At 39.3% G+C, this 18,749-nt stretch overlaps 1 protein-coding gene across 7 annotated transcripts in view; it reads left to right on the forward strand.

Annotated features, from left to right (window-relative positions):
- Positions 1-18,749, forward strand: part of RYR2 (ryanodine receptor 2) — an 827,636-nt gene that overhangs the window by 443,348 nt on the left and 365,539 nt on the right. For all 7 annotated transcript variants that reach the window (XM_059882653.1, XM_059882647.1, XM_059882648.1 and 4 more), the window contains one exon: positions 2,102-2,197. In XM_059882653.1, the coding sequence (XP_059738636.1) occupies positions 2,102-2,197 (96 nt within the window). The remainder of the gene's footprint in view (positions 1-2,101; positions 2,198-18,749) is intronic.

An 18,749-nucleotide genomic window follows, 5' to 3' on the forward strand; every position in this document is an offset into this window, starting at 1 on the left:
AATCCCATGGACGGAGGAGCCTGATAGGCTACAGTCCATGGGGTCGCAAAGAGTTGGACAGGACTGAGGGACTTCACTTTCACTTTCACTTGACTTCACATTCCAGGATGTCTGGCTCTAGGTCAGTGATCACACCATCGTGATTATCTGGGTCATGAAGATCATTTTTGTACAGTTCTTCTCAGTATTCCTGCCACCTCTTCTTAATATCTTCTGCTTCTGTTAGGTCCATACCATTTCTGTCCTTTATCGAGCCCATCTTTGCATGAAATGTTCCCTTGGTATCTCTAATTTTCTTGAAGAGATCTCTAGTCTTTCTCATTCTATTGTTTTCCTCTATTTCTTTGCATTCATCACTGAGGAAGGCTTTCTTATCTCTTCTTGCTATTCTTTGGAACTCTGGTTACTGGCTCTTATTTATTCCAGAGCTGGAGAAGAGCCTAAGTAATTGAATGCATCACCTTGTAATATTTGTACAAATGTTATTGAATGCATCACCTTGTAATATTTGTACAAATGTTATGGGGCTGCATTCACAAATGAGCTTTTCTTATGTAGTTGAACAAACCTAAGCCTTCTTGTCTTTTGTGTCATTATTGCTTTTGTTCCTCTCAGGCCAGGTAACAGCTTTTGGGAGGAAAAAAGAGGAAATATGAAGTATTTTAGTTTCATTGAACCCTGTTGCTCTTAACAAGGAGATGAACAGGTGGCATTCTCAAACTTCAGTTCTTTAAACTACCTCCTGGCACTACCAGATTTTAAAATTGTGATTTTTTTTCTTATAGGAACATATTTTTCACATTAAATATATTATATGTAAAATTAAAAAAAATAAACTGAGTAGCAAATAAAAAAAATAAAAGTGAAAAACAAAAAACTAACAAACAAAAAAAAACATCATTTGCCATTTTTAAGCAGTTATACAGTTTCTGAACAATCTTATGGGCATAAGAGTAGAACTTACATAAAATATTTACCATATTTCCTTTAAAATAACTGAATGATTTAGAAATGAGTTTTATTTATTTTTTTAATTAATTTATTTTAATTGGAGGCTAATTACTGTACAATATTGTATTGGTTTTGCCATACATCAAATGAATCCACCATGGATGTACACATGTTCCCCATCCTGAACCCCCCTCCCAGTACCATCCCTCTGGGTCATCCCAGTGCACCAGCCCCAAGCATCCTGTATCCTGCATTGAACCTGGACTGGTGATTCATTTGTTATATGATATTATACATGTTTCAATGCCATTCTCCCAAATCATCCCACCCTCTCCCTCTCCCACAGAGTCCAAAAGACTGTTCTATACATCTGTGTCTTTTTTTGCTGAGAAATGAGTTTTAAATTGAGTATATCAATTAGGTTGAAAGATATCATAAAGGTCACATAGGCATTTCAGATAAAATGGGTTCTTTGGTTCGAGAGGTGTAGAAGACACTACTAGGTTAAAAAAAAGTTGAAATACGTAACTTTACTGCAGAAAGTAGTTTCTAGAGTCTTTCATATGCATTGTGAATCTCTAAATGGAAAGAAGAGATGTGGGGTGGGGGGAAGGTTTTCAAACTCATTAGCCATCTGCCCTCACACCCTGTTTTTTCCTATAAAAATTTGATGATACATCTTTGTAGGTTTGTTACACTTACCTGTTGTGTCTTCTAGTATCTTGTGCTACTTTTTCAGAAAAACTGATGTTCTCTTAACTTCTTCATTATATAGGTGAGAAAATTGAACTCTAAGGAAATTAAATAATTTTTCACAGCTAATTAAAAGCAATGAGTATTAGAACCCAAGTGGGGAAAATCCCAGGACTAGTTTTTACATTACCCTTCATTATTACTTGAAATATGAAATGTTACTTTCTCAAAATGTATTTCTTCTAATAAGCAGTGTTTTTACAGTCCCCATTAATAAATATCAGTTCAATTTTATGTGTATGTGTGTGTTTGTGTGTGTGTGTATGTATTTGTATGTGTTTTTGGTATAAAATTAATGTATTATGTTTTTGATCCAATATTTTGTGCCTACTATGGGCTTACTTTGATTTTGAATTAGAAAATCACATAACCGTAAAATCTGCTTTTTCTTTTGCAGCGGCATTAATTAGAGGAAATCGTAAAAACTGTGCTCAATTTTCTGGCTCCCTTGACTGGTTAATCAGCCGACTGGAAAGACTGGAAGCTTCTTCTGGTATGTTTTCCAATATCTCCTTTTTATGATATAGTATACCTTTTTTTCTATTTTATGTCATTTAAGACATACAAACAGATTCAATTTTTACTGATGGCTGAAATCATTGGTATTTTCATTAATTATTTCTGAAAAGCAATGTAAGAGTATCTTCATCATTTACATTTATAAAAGAATGAAGTTCAGAAAGCCACTGAAGTGCCAGAATTCTCATTATTTTTCAAATCAACTCTTCCTAATGTACTAATACATTGGTGGTTTAGTCATTAAGTGGTGTCTGACTCTTGTGACCCCATGGACTCTAGCCTGCCAGGCCCCTCTGTCCATGGAATTCTCCAGGCAAGAATATTGGAGTGGGTTCCCATTTCCTTTTCCAACTTAGCACCTTACAATACTCTACAGATAAAAATATTTGTTTGGGTGAATTGTTTTTGTTTTTTAGTTTAAGTGAATTTAATTTGAAAAAAAATAGATTGGTTTGGAATTCCCATTTAAAATTTTTCTTTAATTATGTGGACAGATTGGGGGAAAAAATGGGTTTCTAAATCATATAGGATAATAGTTTATTTTTTAATTTTTTTGAACAATAGTATTTTTATTCAGAGTCAAATCATAATATGTGATTATTGTTACTAAGTTGGAAGATACAAAAGCATAGAAATGCTTTTTCAAAAGTTAATCATGTTCCCATCAACCAGAGATATTTACTGTTAGCATTTAATAGCATTTAACTTGCTATTCCAAGTCTTCATTCCTTTTACTTTGTATTGAAATTTGTATTTCTATAGAAAAGTTTGTAAATATAAGTGTACAGATCAGTTCGTTTTCACAAATAGGATGTATTTGTGTAACAACCGGTTAACAAACAGAATATTATCACCTATCAGAAACATACCCTGGAACCTTCTTCCAGAACCTTCTTCCACTCATTCACTCCTCTGCCCCAGCACCTAAGTATTAATGTCATAGATTTATTCTGCCAATTTTTGAACTCTGTGTAACTGGAATCATGCAGAATAAATTTTTGTGTGTCTGGTTTCTTTCATTCAGTATATTTGTGAGATTCACTCACTAATTTATTTTAAAGGGCTTTAGTAAATACAAATAAAAGTCTGCATCATTGTAAAATAGTTAAAGACCATACAATCAGATATGTCTGTGTCTAACAAGAATGTTATTTTTGCATTGATGTTGTGGAGATGTACCCATGCATTCTGTGGTAAAGCAGTTTGCCTCAAGGACATCCCAAGCTGAGTCTCCTACGTCAGTTCACGTAGTATTCCATTAGTTGCTCTTCTGTAGTACTAATGCCCACTTCTGTTACTTATATTTCCTCTCCACTGCCTATACTAGGGGTGAACTCCTTCAAGTCGGGGGCTCAGTTTTATTCATCTTTGTGTTCTTTGCATCTACCATACTGTCTGGCACCTAGTAGGTACTTTATAGCATTTGTTGAATGAATGGTTAAATTCACTTAAGAAAATACTTCTCAATACAGAAATAATTCCATGGCTGTGTATGATAGAGACCCATTCAGGGACATGTTTGTTGAAGTTGAATGACTAGAGAGATAGAAGTATAGATGGTTGTGGTCAAAGGAGGTTGGTTTTAAGTCAGAGAACAGAATTTCAGAGTTTAAGATTGAATAACTTAGAAATCTAATGTAAGAGAAATTTGAGTAACACTGAGTTCTAAGGCATTGCTGGATCATTGGGTGACAAAAATAAAAAAGCAGATTGTTGAGATAAAAAGGTATAATAATTATGAGACAAAGATTTCAGGGTACCACAGTGTGAGTGAGATGACTATGAATCAATATAGAATATATTCATTAAGGAAAAACTGAATAGCTACTATGAGGAAGTGATCAGATAGTAGTAAGATGATGGCAGGGATTGCAAAAATGGATAAATTCTTGATTCAAAGCATCTAGAGTTATTGGCAAGTTCCAGTGTATACAAAAAAGAGTATGCTGGTGTCTTTCACTGGCCCAGGGAGCATGTAGAAAGAGAAAGGAACAGAGCAACCTTCAGCATGAAGTATGAGTTCTATACGTTGCTTCACTTTTTAAAATATGCGCAGCAAAAAGAAAAAAAAAACTCAAAGGAAAAGGGGAGAAAGAGAAGGAAAAAACAGAGCAGAGCATCCTTTGACCTTTTTAACAAACAAAACTTGGGTCCACTTGTCCTCACACAGTAAAGCCAGTCTATGGACACTGGGTTGGATTGAACCAACATTAAATAAATCCAGCATTTATTGCAGGATGCCAGGCTGGTGGAATGGGCAGCTCACACTCCAAAGTGTGAGTGTGATGGCTTTCGGGGAAGCCATCAACAAAAGTGGGGGTGGGAGCTGCAGAGTGCATGATCAGCTCATGCACAGTTGTCAGATTGGTTGGCATCAAGGCGAAGTCTCCAGCATCATCAGCCTTCTAGTTTCAAACAGTATAGAGTCTATATGATTGTGGTCAGCAGTTTTCATCTGGTTGGTGTGTGCTTCCTGTAAAAACAACTTAGGAATGTGTGTCAGGTCTTTATCTTTATCTTTTGGGATCTGGGAGTTTGGTGATTCAGCCATATGAAGGATTTGTCGTCTAAATTGTTACCAGTTTCCCAATTCAATGCTATTCTTTTTTTTTTTTTTTTAACATCTTCACATTTCTGAATCATTAACTCTTTTTTTAATATTAAAAGTCACATAATATACAATTTTAACCATATTTTACTGTACAATTCAGTGGCATTAATTTCATACAAATGGTAAAACTCTCACCATCATCTGTCTCCCAAATTTTTCACCTTCCTAAGCTGAAATTCTGCCCCATTAAACACTTAGCTCCCTATCTCCCCTCTCTACCCCACCCCTAGCCTCTGGCTCCTGACATTTACCAATGTGCTTTTATGAATTTGGATTTTGCTGGTGAATCTATTACTGCAAAGCAGAAATACACAGATGTAGAGAACAAATGTATGGACACCAAGCAGCTGTGAGGGGTATGAATTGGAGATTGGGATTGACCTGACTACTACATATGAAGTTGGATGGCTGGTAAGGGTCCACTGTATAGCAGAGGTGGAAAAAATACAATCTCTTTTTAGGATATATATTAAGTTAACCTTAAAAATGCATTCAAGTATACATCAGTTACAGACAATACTATTTGATTCCTAATCATTAACTCTTTTAAGACTTAATGGAGGCCTGAGAGACTAAAGCAAAAGCCTTTTTACTTCAGAGAACAGGGACATCGAGACTGGTATATGGTTTCAAGCTCAGCCACACAGAGTCCACTGTTTAGTATTCAGTTCAGTCAGTTAAAGGCACGGATCTATTGGCTGCACATCCCTACTTGATGTGATCATTTCCCAATCCAGCTGCTAGTAGCAGATATTTCTACTTAAAATAGAAGCCTTGTGCTCAGAGAAGGCAAACTGAAAGTCAGGAGTAGGAAGGGTCCTTAGAGAATGCTTCCCCTCACATTCTCACTTTGGAGGAAGAAAATTGAGGCACAAAACCTTGCAATGACTGCTTTGAAATGCTGGAATTAACTTTTATAGCCAAGATGAAAACCAGCTCCCTCATATCAGGCTTGAAATATTAATATGTTCACTATGCCTGATAGCCTCCTATATTTTAAGTATCTAAAATATTTTTCACGAAACAAGTGAAAAACAAATATTTTTCTCTACTGTGGAGAGTACAGTACAAGTTTCAGTGAACTCTTTTTTTCCCCCCTAGAGGAAGTAGAACATTGCTCAGTTTTTAAAATAGACAGAAACAATAAAGCTCTGCATATATATGTGTGTCCTCACACAGAAATAATATAAATGTATTTCAGTCATGCTGTATTGTTTACTGAGTGCTTCCACATGCATCATCTTATTTTCTCTCTATCTGGGATTGCTGAACACACATGCCCCGCTGCTTGTCAGTCTCCCAACTGTGTTAGTAGCTTCTGTATCAGAATATGAGCAGCAGAACAGAGCTGGGGGTCTGACATCTGTCACTTGCCTTCAGAAAAGGGCAGTGGACAAAACTCAAAATAAACTTGTGCACAATTAAGTAGAAAGCTGTGAAGTCTTGAGAAGAGTCAGCAGGAGGATGTGTTAATGAAAAAAGCTTACCTAGTTTAGGTTCCACCAGAAGTAGACCTTGAGACAAGGATCGAAAGGCAAGTTTATTTGCGCTTTGAGTGGACGTGAGACAGGTAGAGAGGGTATGTTGGTAAAGCAAGTTACACCCATGGGTACTTGAGGCTTTTGTTTTTCTGGTGTGAGGGGGAATTCTGCAAACACCTGCATTATCCCACCTGAGAGGCGAGGGAGTTGGAGTATTCATAACCAGTTTGTCTTCTGTAGTTGAGTGGCGCTATCTCCTGAGGACATTAATTGTAGGGCTCCTCTAACTGCTGCTGGAGTCAGAGCAAATCTTAAAACAAAGAAATGCATACTCTGGCAGTTCAAAGTCAGGCAGCGTTCACCAAATAGAGAAGGTGAGAGTCTGACCAGGGCAGCATCCACTATCCTGCTGCTGCTGCTAAGTCGCTTCAGTCGTGTCCGACTCTGTGCGACCTCATGGACTGCAGCCTACCAGGCTTCTCCGTCCATGGGATTCTCCAGGCAAGAACACTGGAGTGGGTTGCTATTTCTTTCTCCAATCCACTACCCAGGCAACTGCTATTTCATTGTGATAGAAATAGGCAGCTTTCTTCTTTTTTTTAATGTTCTGCATTATCTAAAGTTGCCCAATATCACCACTGCATAAAGCCTTATTAGACTGTCTAATCAGTTTATAAGAATATCCATTATGCATTTTTTTGGTGGGGTATGGGGGGATAAATTAGACAATGTCCCAAACTTCCTGTGTGATTCTGTGCCTGGGCCAAATTTAATTGAAAAGACAAGATTTGTATAAAAAATACTATTGATTGAGTTGATGTAATCCACTCAGGCTCGGTGTTTCTTTAGAATTTTTTTCAGCCCTTAAGATACTTTTTCAGAAGGTGGTTAAGAATAATCAGCTGCTCAGGAGGCTGACTATTTTTTTCTTATTTTTTATATAGTCTGTTCCCCCAGATAGTTTTGCAGGGATCAAAGTGGGCTTCTTGTGGATTCCTGCTAATTCCTCCTGTACTTAGCAAGTGCCAAGAATGGTGTTCCTTCTGGGTTTAAGCAGAATAAGGGGCTGAGAGTGGTCCTGAATTGCCAGAGTTTTGTGCTGACATACAGTACAGCTTTTGTTACCTGGAAGCATGGCAATTTAAAGCGTCCAAAGATGTCATAGCTATTTCTTACAGAGGGTAAACCAGTCATTTGTCAAAGGAAAAGCTTTGTAGCGACTGGAATAATTTGTCACAGAAGATTGTGTTTAGGAAAGTCCTCCACCTTACTATCTACTTAGGTGTAATCAGTTGAGTTAGAAAGAGTATGGGCTCACAGGATATTGTATGAGATCCAGTATTAGGGACGTAGATACAGCTAACCTTCTAAAGTGATACTAGCAATCCAAGCAACACCAGTGATACCAGAGAAAGAGACCATTTTCTAGGAGATAGCCATAAAAAAGTGTCTTTAGCTCTTGATTGAAAGCCTTTGATTTTGCAGAAAGTCAGCTATGTTAAACCCAGGAGATCATGTACCTGAACCATATAAGAAACACTGAATCAGAATCACGGTGATATTGGAGACCTTTTAAAGAAAATCTTCTATGATAATTTTTGGGATCAATACGTGTTTGACTCTGTAATACCACACAGTGATCATTTATTTGCATCCAGAGATTTCACCTCGAGCACATTATAGTGATTGATGTTTTTAATAATGATCTTGGGTCATCAAGATATGTAAATGATGTTTAATGCTGATGGGTCACTAAATATAGGGGAACAGAATCTATATTTTTCAATGATAGTCACTGTAAATGTTTGAAATCATGATGGCACCCCACTCCAGTACTCTTGCCTGCAAAATCCCATGGATGGAGGAGCCTGGTAGGCTGTAGTCCATGGGGTCGCTAAGAGTCGGGCACGACTGAGCGACTTCACTTTGACTTTTCATTTTCATGCATTGGAGAAGGAAATGACAACCCACTCCAGTGTTCTTGCCTGGAGAATCCCAGGGACGGGGGAGCCTGGTGGGCTGCCGTCTATGGAGTCACAGAGTTGGACACGACTGAAGTGACTTAGCAGCAGCAGCAGCATTAGAAGTTAAAGATTACTAATTTGATAGTTAGCTAAGACTCTTGTCAAAAATTAGGCATTTTTGAATGACACTAAAACAGTCCGTATACAGCCCACAGTATTTAGTAAAGCATTAAGTTGTAACTGGAAAGGAAAAAGAGGGAAGAGAATGGGGAATCTGGATTTGGAGGGCTTCCTGTATTTTGAATGTGAAAAATGAAAAACGAATTCTCCCAAAGTAAAGTCCAAATGAACAAGAACATTCTTTTCTGAATGCAAACATGATTCAAGTTGCTGGGTTATCCACAGTCTTTATCCTATTTCACAATGCCTTTCTACAAGCCCGTGTATGGGATTGATGGCAAACTACTTTTCTAGAAAATAGTTCTTGAAATATAAATGTTCAACTGTCTCATATTAGAGAAAAATTACCACTTTGCCACATAGAATTTATTTTATAATCATTTCCCATACTTACTGTTTAACCACATAACTTATTTCTAACAATAGGCATTAAAGTGTGAAGGAAAACTGAAAGTGACTAGGCTGAGAGCATGACTGGCTTTTTATTCTTTAATAAATTTATTTATTTTAATTGGAGGCTATTAATTTACAATATTGTGGTTTTTGCCATACATTGACATGAACCAGCCATGGGTGTACATGTGTCCCCCATCCTGACCCCCTCCCACCTCCCTCCTCATCCCATCACTCAGGGTTGTCCCAGTGCATCGGGTTTGAGTGCCCTGTTTCATGCATCGATCTTGGACTGGTCATCTATTTCACATATGGTAATATACATGTTTCAATGCTATTTTCTTAAATCATCCTATGCTTGCCTTCTCCCACAGAGTCCAAAAGTCTGTTCTTTATATCTGTGTCTCCTTTGCTGTCTCACATATAGGGTCATTGTTGTCATCTTTCTAAATTCCATATATATGCATTAATATACTGTATTGGTGTTTTTCTTTCTGGCTTACTTCACTCTGTATAATAGGCTCCAGTTTCATCCACCTCATTAGAACTGATTCAAATGCATTCTTTTTAATAGCTGAGTAATATTCCATTGTGTATGTGTACCACAGCTTTCTTATGATTTGTCTGCCAATGGACATCTAGGTTGCTTCCATGTCCTAGCTATTGTAAACAGTGCTGCAATGAACATTGGGGTGCACATGTCTCTTTCAGTTCTGGTTTCCTCGGTGTGTATGCCCAGCAGTGGGATTACACTGCTGGCCCAGCTGGGCCAGCTGGGTTGTCATAGGAAGGACTGATGCTGAAGCTGAAACTCCAATACTATGGCCACCTCATGGGAAGAGTTGACTCATTGGAAAATACTCTGATGCTGGGAGGGATTGGGGGCAGGAGGAGAAGGGGATGACAGAGGATGAGATGGCTGGATGGCATCACCGACTCGATGGACATGAGTTTGAATGAACTCCAGGAGTTGGTGATGGGGAGGCCTGGTGTGCTGTGATTCATGGGGTTGCAAAGAGTCGGACATGACTTAGTGACTGAACTGAAATGCAGGCAGTTTTATTTCCAGTTTTTAAAGGAATCTCCACACTGTACTCCATAGTGGCTGTACTAGTTTGCATTCCCACCAACAGTGTTAGAGGGCTTCCATTTCTCCACACCCTCTCCAGCATTTATTGTTTGTACACTTTTTGATAGCAGCCATTCTGATGAGCGTGAGACGGTACCTCATTGTCATTTTGATTTGCATTTCTCTGACAATGAGTGATGTTGAGCGTCTTTTCATGTGTTGTTTAGCCATCTGTATGTCTTCTTTGGAGAAATGTCTATTTAGTTCTTTGGCCCATTTTTTTATTGGGTCGTTTGTTTTTCTGGAATTGAGCTGCATGAACCGCTTGTATATGTTTGAGATTAATTCTTTGTCAGTTGCGTCATTTGCTATTATTTTCTCCCATTCTGAAGGCTGTCTTTTCACCTTGCTTATAGTTTATTTCATTGTGCAAAAGCTTTTAAGTTTAATTAGGTCTCATTTGTTTATTTTTGCTTTTATTTCCGTTACTCTGGGAGGTGGGTTACAGGGTATCCTGCTGTGATTTATGTCAGAGAGTGTTTTGTCTATGTTTTCATCTAGGAGTTTTACAGTTTCTGGTCTTACATTTAGATCTTTAGATTGGAGAAGGCAATGGCACCCCACTCCAGTACTCCTGCCTGGAAAATCCCATGGACGGAGGAGCCTGGCAGGCTGCTGTCTGTGGGGTCGCTGAGGGTCGGACACGATTGAGCGACTTCACTTTGACTTTTCACTTTCATGCATTGAAGAAGGAAATGGCAACCCACTCCAGTGTTCTTGGCTGGAGAATCCCAGGGACGGGGGAGCCTGGTGGGCTGCCGTCTATGGGGTCGCACAGAGTCGGACACGACTGAAGTGACTTAGCAGCAGCATTTAGATCTTTAATCCATCTTGAGTTTATTTTTGTGTAAGATGTTAGAAAGTGCTCTAGTTTCACTCTTTTACAGGTGGTTGACCAGTTTTCCCAGCACCACTTGTTAAAGAGATTTTCTTTTCTCCATTGTATATTCTTGCCTCCTTTGTCAAAGATAAGGTGTCCATAGGTACATAGATTTATCTCTGGTCTTTCTATTTTGTTCCATTGATCTATATTTCTGTCTTTGTGCCGGTACCATACTGTCTTGATGACTGTAGCTTTGTTGTATATTCTGAAGTCAGGAAGGTTGATTCCTCTAATTCTCTTCTTCTTTCTTGGGATTGCTTTGGCTATTCGAGGGTTTTTGTATTTCCATACAAATTGTGGAATTATTTGCTCTAGTTCTGTGAAAAATACTGTTGGTGGCTTGATAGGGATTGCATTGAATCTATAGATTGCTTTGGGTACTTTACTCATTTTCACCATATTGATTCTTTTGATCCATGAACATGGTATATTTCTCCATCTATTTGTGTCATCTATGTTGCCCAGAAAATCCAACAGATGGAGGAGCCTGGTAGGCTGCAGTCCATGGGGTTGCTAAGAGTCGGACACGACTGAGCGACTTCACTTTCACTTTCCACTTTCTTGCATTGGAGAAGGAAATGGCAACCCACTCCAGTGTTCTTGCCTGGAGAATCCCATGGACGGAGAAGCCTGGTAGGCTGCAGTCCATGGGGTCACACAGAGTCAGACACGACTGAAGTGACTTAGCAGCAGCAGCAGCAACAGCATGATTTCTTTCATCAGTGTTTTATAGTTTTCTATTTTGGGGGGCTGCAAAATCACTGCAGATGGTGACTGCAGCTATGAAATTAAAAGACGCTTGTTCCTTGGAAGAAAAGTTATGACCAACCTAGATAGCATATTGAAAAGCAGAGACATTACTTTGCCAACAAAGGTCCGTCTAGTCAAGGCTATGGTTTTTCCTGTGGTTATGTATGGATGTGAGAGTTGGACTGTGAAGAAAGCTGAGCGCTGAAGAATTGATGCATTTGAACTGTGGTGTTGGAGAAGACTCTTGAGAGGCCCTTGGACTGCAAGGAGATCCAACCAGTCCATCCTAAAGGAGATCAGCCCTGGGATTTCTTTGGAAGGACTGATGCTAAAGCTGAAACTCCAATACTTTGGCCACCTCATGCAAAGAGTTGACTCATTGACAAAGACCCTGATGCTGGGAGGGATTGGGGGCAGGAGGAGACAGAGGATGAGATGGCTGGATGGCATCACTGACTCGATGGATGTGAATCTGAGTGAACTCTGGGAGTTGGTGATGGACAGGGAGGCCTGACGTGCTGCAATTCATGGGATTGCAAGGAGTCAAACATGACTGAGATTCTGAACTGAACTGATATGTAGGTCTTTTGTTTCTTTAAGTAGATTTATTCCTAATTATTTTATTCTTTTTGTTTCAGTGGTGAATGGAATTGTTTCCTTAATTTCTCTTTCTGTTTTCTCATTGTTAGTTTATAGGAATGCAAGGGATTTCTGTGTGTTAATTTTATATCCTCCAACTTTACTATATTCATTGATTAGCTCTAGTAGTTTTCTGGTGGTGTCTTTAGGGTTTTCTATATAGAGGATCATGTCATCTGTAAACAGTGAGAGTTTTACTTCTTTTTCAATCTGGATTCCTTTTAGTTATTTTTCTTCTCTGATTGCTGTGGCTAAAACTTACGAAACTATGTTGAATAGTATTGTTGAGAATGGGCACCCTTGTCTTGTTCCTGACTTTAGGGGCTCCTTTAGAAAGATGGCTTTTATAGAAAAATGGCCAGGTCTTTACACCTCATAAAGGAGCATATATACAGAAGTGGTCTCCCTAGGCTCTAACTAACCAGCCACCTAAAAATTTAGTTGAGTATGTGAAAGGGTGAATTCCCAAGGGCGGGTGGTCAGTTGGCACCTGTTATGGTCGCTTCCCTGTCCTTGGAGGATTCTAGTACTCTCCTAAAATTATACTGGCTCCAGCCTCCTGGGCTGCTGCTACCCATTTTGCAGCCAAGGGCAAGCAGTTGTTTGACAGCAGCCTTATATTAAGACTTGTCCCACCTCTCCTGGGTACCTGGTCTCCGTCCAGGCTGCAGCCAGTATCTCCACCAATTCAAGAGAGCCTTTGTCTCCCAGGGGTTTTCTTGGGCAGTTCCTAGAATTCAGGTTTCCATCCTGCCTCCTTAGAGTCTCCATAGTTGGTTTGAAGATGGGAGTGTTCACTCCTTTTGCTGTTTTTGTTTCTCCCTGCATGTAGTCTTTTAGGGTGGCATTCCACAAAATCCGGGCTTCCCAGGTGACACAGTGGTAAAGAATCTGCCTGCCAATGCAGGAGATGTAGGAGACATGGGTTCAGTTCCTGGATCTGGAAGACCCCTTGGAGGAGGAAATAGCAGTATTCTTGCCTGGAGAATCCCATGGATGGAGGAGCCTGGTGGGCTACAGTCTATGGGACTGCAAAGTGTTGGACACAGCTGAACGACTGAGACTCATCTACTCTACAGAATCCTGGTTAACTAGAGAAATAAAAGAGGAAATCTTTTCTTACAATAGCTGTATAATCCAGGAAGGACTCACTTAATAAAAATTGCATATTAAAAACAAAATCACAGTGATCTCTACATTTTACAGGATTGGTTTCTAGTCCTCTTGGGTACTGAACTTCTGTCCCATTGCCATGGACAAAAATGAAGTTTCACCTTTTATGTTTAATTTTGTTGAAGTATAGTTGATTTACACATGAGCTTTTCTGTGTTGCTGCTGATCAATGGGTTTTTATTTTTTCCTGAAATTTTCTTCTAATCAGAGTTGTACATTCAGCATTTCTCTACTTTTTTCTATTTTTTAATTTTTATCCTCTGTTTAAAGGGAAACATAGTTTATAATGTTTCCTTACTGGTCCTTTTTATTTCACTTTATTTGTTTCTTATGTAATTTTGTTACAACCATAAAATAGTAACAGGTGTTTATATAACAATACTTGGATCCAAACCCTGTTCTAAAAACTTTGCATGTATTATTTCTCACAACTGATTCCAGAGGGTCTTCTGTGTTAGAGTCGCTACCGGTCTGATTCTTTTCACTCCTTCTCTGAAATGGACTGGTGAAAGTTTACCAGTGACTTTGGGTAAAATCTCCTGATTAGATTCTTCCTGGTAGGCAAAGTTAGGCCAAATACAAGACTTCTGCTCTGTGGCTTATTTCCAGTTTTTCCATACAGACTCTCAACAAATTTGGTTCAATCCTGGAAAGCCTTGGGCTTTCTTGTTGTAGAAAGCATCATCTCATGTTTTGGTAGGATATGCAAGGCTCCCCATCATTTAGGAGCTATATTGGGCTATTACCATTGTAACTTTATGGATTCAATCCGAGAGGTTGTGAAATGGGTAATTGCATTGAGAATACAGGGCCAAACAAGACTGCCACAAAGAACATGAAGAGAGGACTGGCTAAAGGGAGAAGTCACAATGTTCAGCTACAGATATTGTTCCAGTTGCCCCAGGAGTTTGCTAGTTCCTCTCTCCTTTTTATGATCCATTGATAATTTGATAGCCGGATCCTCAAGCTTCCACCACATGTTGACCAGCCAGCTGCTGGAGTGTGGCTGGAGCAAGGCTGTAGAATCCTTAAGCTTCTGCGGTGTGTTGACTAGTCCGCTCCTGGAGCGACTAGAGCAGGGCTCAGCATCCTTCATGGGTGAGGGTCATTATTTTTGGAACCAGCCCTTGAGGTTTTTGGGGTCCTGAACTGCTTTCCAGGTGTCCTCATCACAGGAAGTCTGTCTTCTTGATTCTGGTGTGGTGGATCCAAGGGACGACACCCATAACTTTATCAGCAGTAGGGGTTGTCAGGACGACCATGTTAGGGCCTGTCCAAACTGGCTGAAGTGGTTCCTTTTTCCAATCTTTAACCCATCCCCTCATCTCCTGACTGAAAAGGGTGAACCCAGTTGCCTGGTGGAATGGTCCTTTCTCAGGTTTCTCGGGCGATATGGTGGAAGACTTCTCCCAGGGCCTGGAGGTGTTGGGACATCTCCAGGTCAGCTAGTTGTTGGTGGTCTCCCTTGAGCTTTATTAATCACTGGAGGTGGTCTCCCATATAAGATCTCAAAGGGAGAATAGCCTGAGGACCTTGGGGTTCATTTACGGAGGGCAATGAGAGTCCACAGAATAAGGCAGCTTGTTCTAGCACTGTCTGGGTGTTGGCTGGGGGATATTCTTGTCATACTAGTACTTGGAGAAACAAACTTACCAAGAAAGTTAAAGATATATGGCCCAAAGATTAATAGATGTAGGAAAGCTGCTGAGGTGCTAGCTAGGAGAACCAGGCCCAGACATTGGTTCGTGACATTCATGTTTCTCTAGGTATGAGAAGATGCAAGAATTTGGACTCATACAAATCTTTACCTGAAAACATCTGACTATCTGGAGGCCTGTTTTTCTGGATTTTCCCAGAGCACAGAGTGCCTTATTTCTTGTCTCCACCCTGAACTCCTTTCAAGGGGGTGTTGAAGGTCAGCATCTTGTAGTGGTCATGACTTAATCTTTGTAGAGGTAGCTGGCAAGGGCTAACTTCCAGTCAGCAGGGCCCCTTTATAGCCACATATTTGACCGTGTTTGGGGGCATTTCATGGTCATTGTGTCCCGCGGTGCTGGGAAGGCTCTTTCCCAGGTCTAACGAAGATTCCATTGACAGACCACTCAATGTGTTATCACTAGAGCAGGCCTTGTAAGTAGCAAAAGTCTCTGGAACACACCTGTCTTACTAACTTCTTGGCCCAAGAAAATATTTTCTCTTGTTGCTTCTTCCCATATCTAGAGTTACATTATTATAATTATTGATCTCATAGGGAACTACATATCAGCATTTTATCACAGGCTCAGTCACACATTTGGTAACATAAGAGATAATCTTCTGAAACAAGCTACATAGAAAATAATATAGCTAGCAGTCATAAGTAAGTTCACAAGCAAGGATTTAAGTCAAGAACTTCCACTAGGTATAGCACAGTATACCCCAGGTCATCTGTCTCCGTTAAATGATTATGAAGTGAAGTGAAGAAGTGAAGTCATTCAGTTGCGTCCGACTCTTTGCGACCCCATGGACTGTAGCCTACCAGGCTCCTCCCTCCATGGGATTCTCCAGGCAAGAGTACTGGAATGGGTTGCCATTTCCTTCTCCAGTGGATCTTCCCGACCCAGGGATCAAACCCGGGTCTCTCTCATTCCAGGCAGATGCTTTAACCTCTGAGCCACCCAAGTGGTAATCTCCTGGAGCATCTGACCTTTATCCAAAGACTGAGATAAGCTTTAGAAACAATTTTAAGAGTATTCTTTTTAATAATTAAATTAAACCTTTTAGCAATATAACATAACAAGAAACTATCTCACAAGTGAGTCTTAGTAAGCACAGACTTTAATTAACAAAACTAGAACTTAAGGTTTAGTGAAACAGAATTTTTCTTTTTTTGCAGAACTCACTGTGAGGGTATTAACAGTGTAGCCAGGTAAGGCTTTAACCCATCAAATAAAAATGAGGTCTGTCAGGGAGCTGGGAAAAGCCAAGCAGCTGTCTTGGATTTTCCATAGCCCTGGCTCTTTGATTTTCAGCTGTTTTTTATCCATTTTTAATTTCCTGATTTAAGAGCAGACTATCGCCATGTTTTCAGGACATCAAGATAGCAAAAGTCTAACCGTGAGGGGTTATTTTTTGTAGAAGCAGAATGAGCTTTGTCTACATGTACCATAATCTTAAACAATGTTTATTTACTTTACCAAAGAAACAAAAAGACTTTAAAAGCATATATATCACTTAAAGGCAAAGAAATTCATAATCTGTTATCGAAACCTGCATTTTAAGAAAACTTTGTTCTCTAAACAGAAAGAAGACCAAATTCCAGTCTGATACTAGCTTACTGTTAATAACAAAATTTTTTTTTTAATCTGTTTAATCTTAGAAAGTCTTTTCCATAAATCTTGAAGAACTAGCAGTATTCTTCTAAAGGCAGGAGAGTAAAACCATAGAAGGCATGTTTAAAATCTGATTCTATCGCAATTGACAAAGAAACCTGGTTATAACACTTTAATATGATAACTAGAATTATGTGACCATATTTTATCAGGGCATATCAGATCTATATGAATTTCACATAATTTTAGAATATCTACATTAGTAACATCAACCGTACAGCATAACCTGAAAAGATTTTTCACCCCTTTAACAGTATTTCCCATGTAATTTAACATGTTCAATGAACCTAGGTAGCTTAATAGCTCTTTGGGATGTCTCAGGGGCCCTCTGAAGCATCCCAAAGTTAGCTAGCAGTCAAGTTATTTAGGAAGTTTTGTCGGTAAATATCAAAAGGGTTTATAACAGTCACATAGGATCATATAAGTTACTGTGAAATAATAGTTATTTACTTAGCTAAAGTTAACAAAAGATTTCAAAGGTAAATATAGAACAGAGCAATTAAGAGGTAATAAAACTTAAATCTATTATTAAAAGCGTTCAACATCTGAAGAAAGTATGTCCTCTTAACAAAGAGAAAGGCCGAATTTAGGTTTTTGCACCAGCTTACTTTAAACTCACTTAGGTAAGCTTAATTAAATTTATTTTAAACTTAGTCAGTCCTAACCATGTGCAAAACTTTTTCATGGTTCACCTTCCACAAACCTTTTAATCACTTTGTGTAACAGCCACCCGTAAGTCAGACCTACTTTCTTTTCCCTTTATAAAATGTAATTTTATTTTTTATATCTTCTTTATTAAAAACATACATCCTACTTTCTTATTAGATCAGCAAACATTAATACTAATATTTAATATTGATATTTAATATTGACTATTTCCTAATTCACTTGAATTTGAAATTTATTTAGGTTAATTTTTCTTGTATTTAGAATTGTTTGATTTGTAAGTGCTTACTTTTCTTTAGGCCAATTAAATTAGAACTCATTTACAACTTCAACAATATTATCAGAAAAAAGACATATACTGAGACATACATAAATCCAGACAGACAGACTGACAGAGATCTTACAGTTTTCTGTTTGAGATTTAAAATACCTCTTTGACACCTCCCCCCCAACCTTTTTTTTTTTTTCCACTTCACTTTCTAATTTGCCCAAGGGTGAGGTCTCAGGCAAAGCTGGCTGTGTATTTCAAGGACATGGAAAGGGTTAACTTCAAGCTTTTCCCTGGGCAGGTCTTTTTACAAGCTAATTGTTTTTAATTGCATATGCAAGAAGAATTGGTTTTGTAGTTTCCAAAAAGAAAAATTTCTCTCACTCCATTCTAACAATCAGGCACTCACAATCATTCGGAGACTATCACAACGCCTCCCTTCTCCTGAGTCCCCAGGTCTCCCTATCTGATGCTCCCTTCCTGCGAGCCCCAACGAGGTAAACAGTTGTTGGGATAGGTTCCTGCTTGGGGAGCAGCCCTGGAGCCTCACCTTATCCCGTGGCCATTCCTGGCGAGTTGGTCCGTCCCTCTACTGAGTCTAGTTGGGGTGCAGCTGTCGGGAGAGTCAGAACACTGGTCCAAAAGAGACCCTGAATACCATCAGGTGGTGCGCCTCCTCGTTTGTCTCAGGGTTCCTTCACTCCAGCCAGGCCGAGCCACCAGTCAGGCTGCTCAAGGGCCCGGCATGGTTGGAATCTCTCTGGGGCCTCCAGAAATGTTGCAGAAACCAGTACTGGAGAAACTAAGCACCACACTTGGAGAGTTGGAGAACTCAGGTTTATTATGCTGGCAGGCCCAGAGGAGTTAACACTCCAAGCTCTGAGCCCCGAACAAAGGGATTACGGAGTTTTTATAGACAGACTGTAGTGGGCAACACCAGTTGTTTTAAACTAAGAGGTTTGAACTAAGGCTGGTTTAAACTAAGGGGTTTTTGCACGTGCAAGAACAGTGGTTAAGA

The sequence above is a fragment of the Bos taurus genome, chromosome 28 (assembly GCF_002263795.3).
Source record: "Bos taurus isolate L1 Dominette 01449 registration number 42190680 breed Hereford chromosome 28, ARS-UCD2.0, whole genome shotgun sequence".
Classification (NCBI taxonomy): Eukaryota; Metazoa; Chordata; class Mammalia; order Artiodactyla; family Bovidae; genus Bos; species Bos taurus.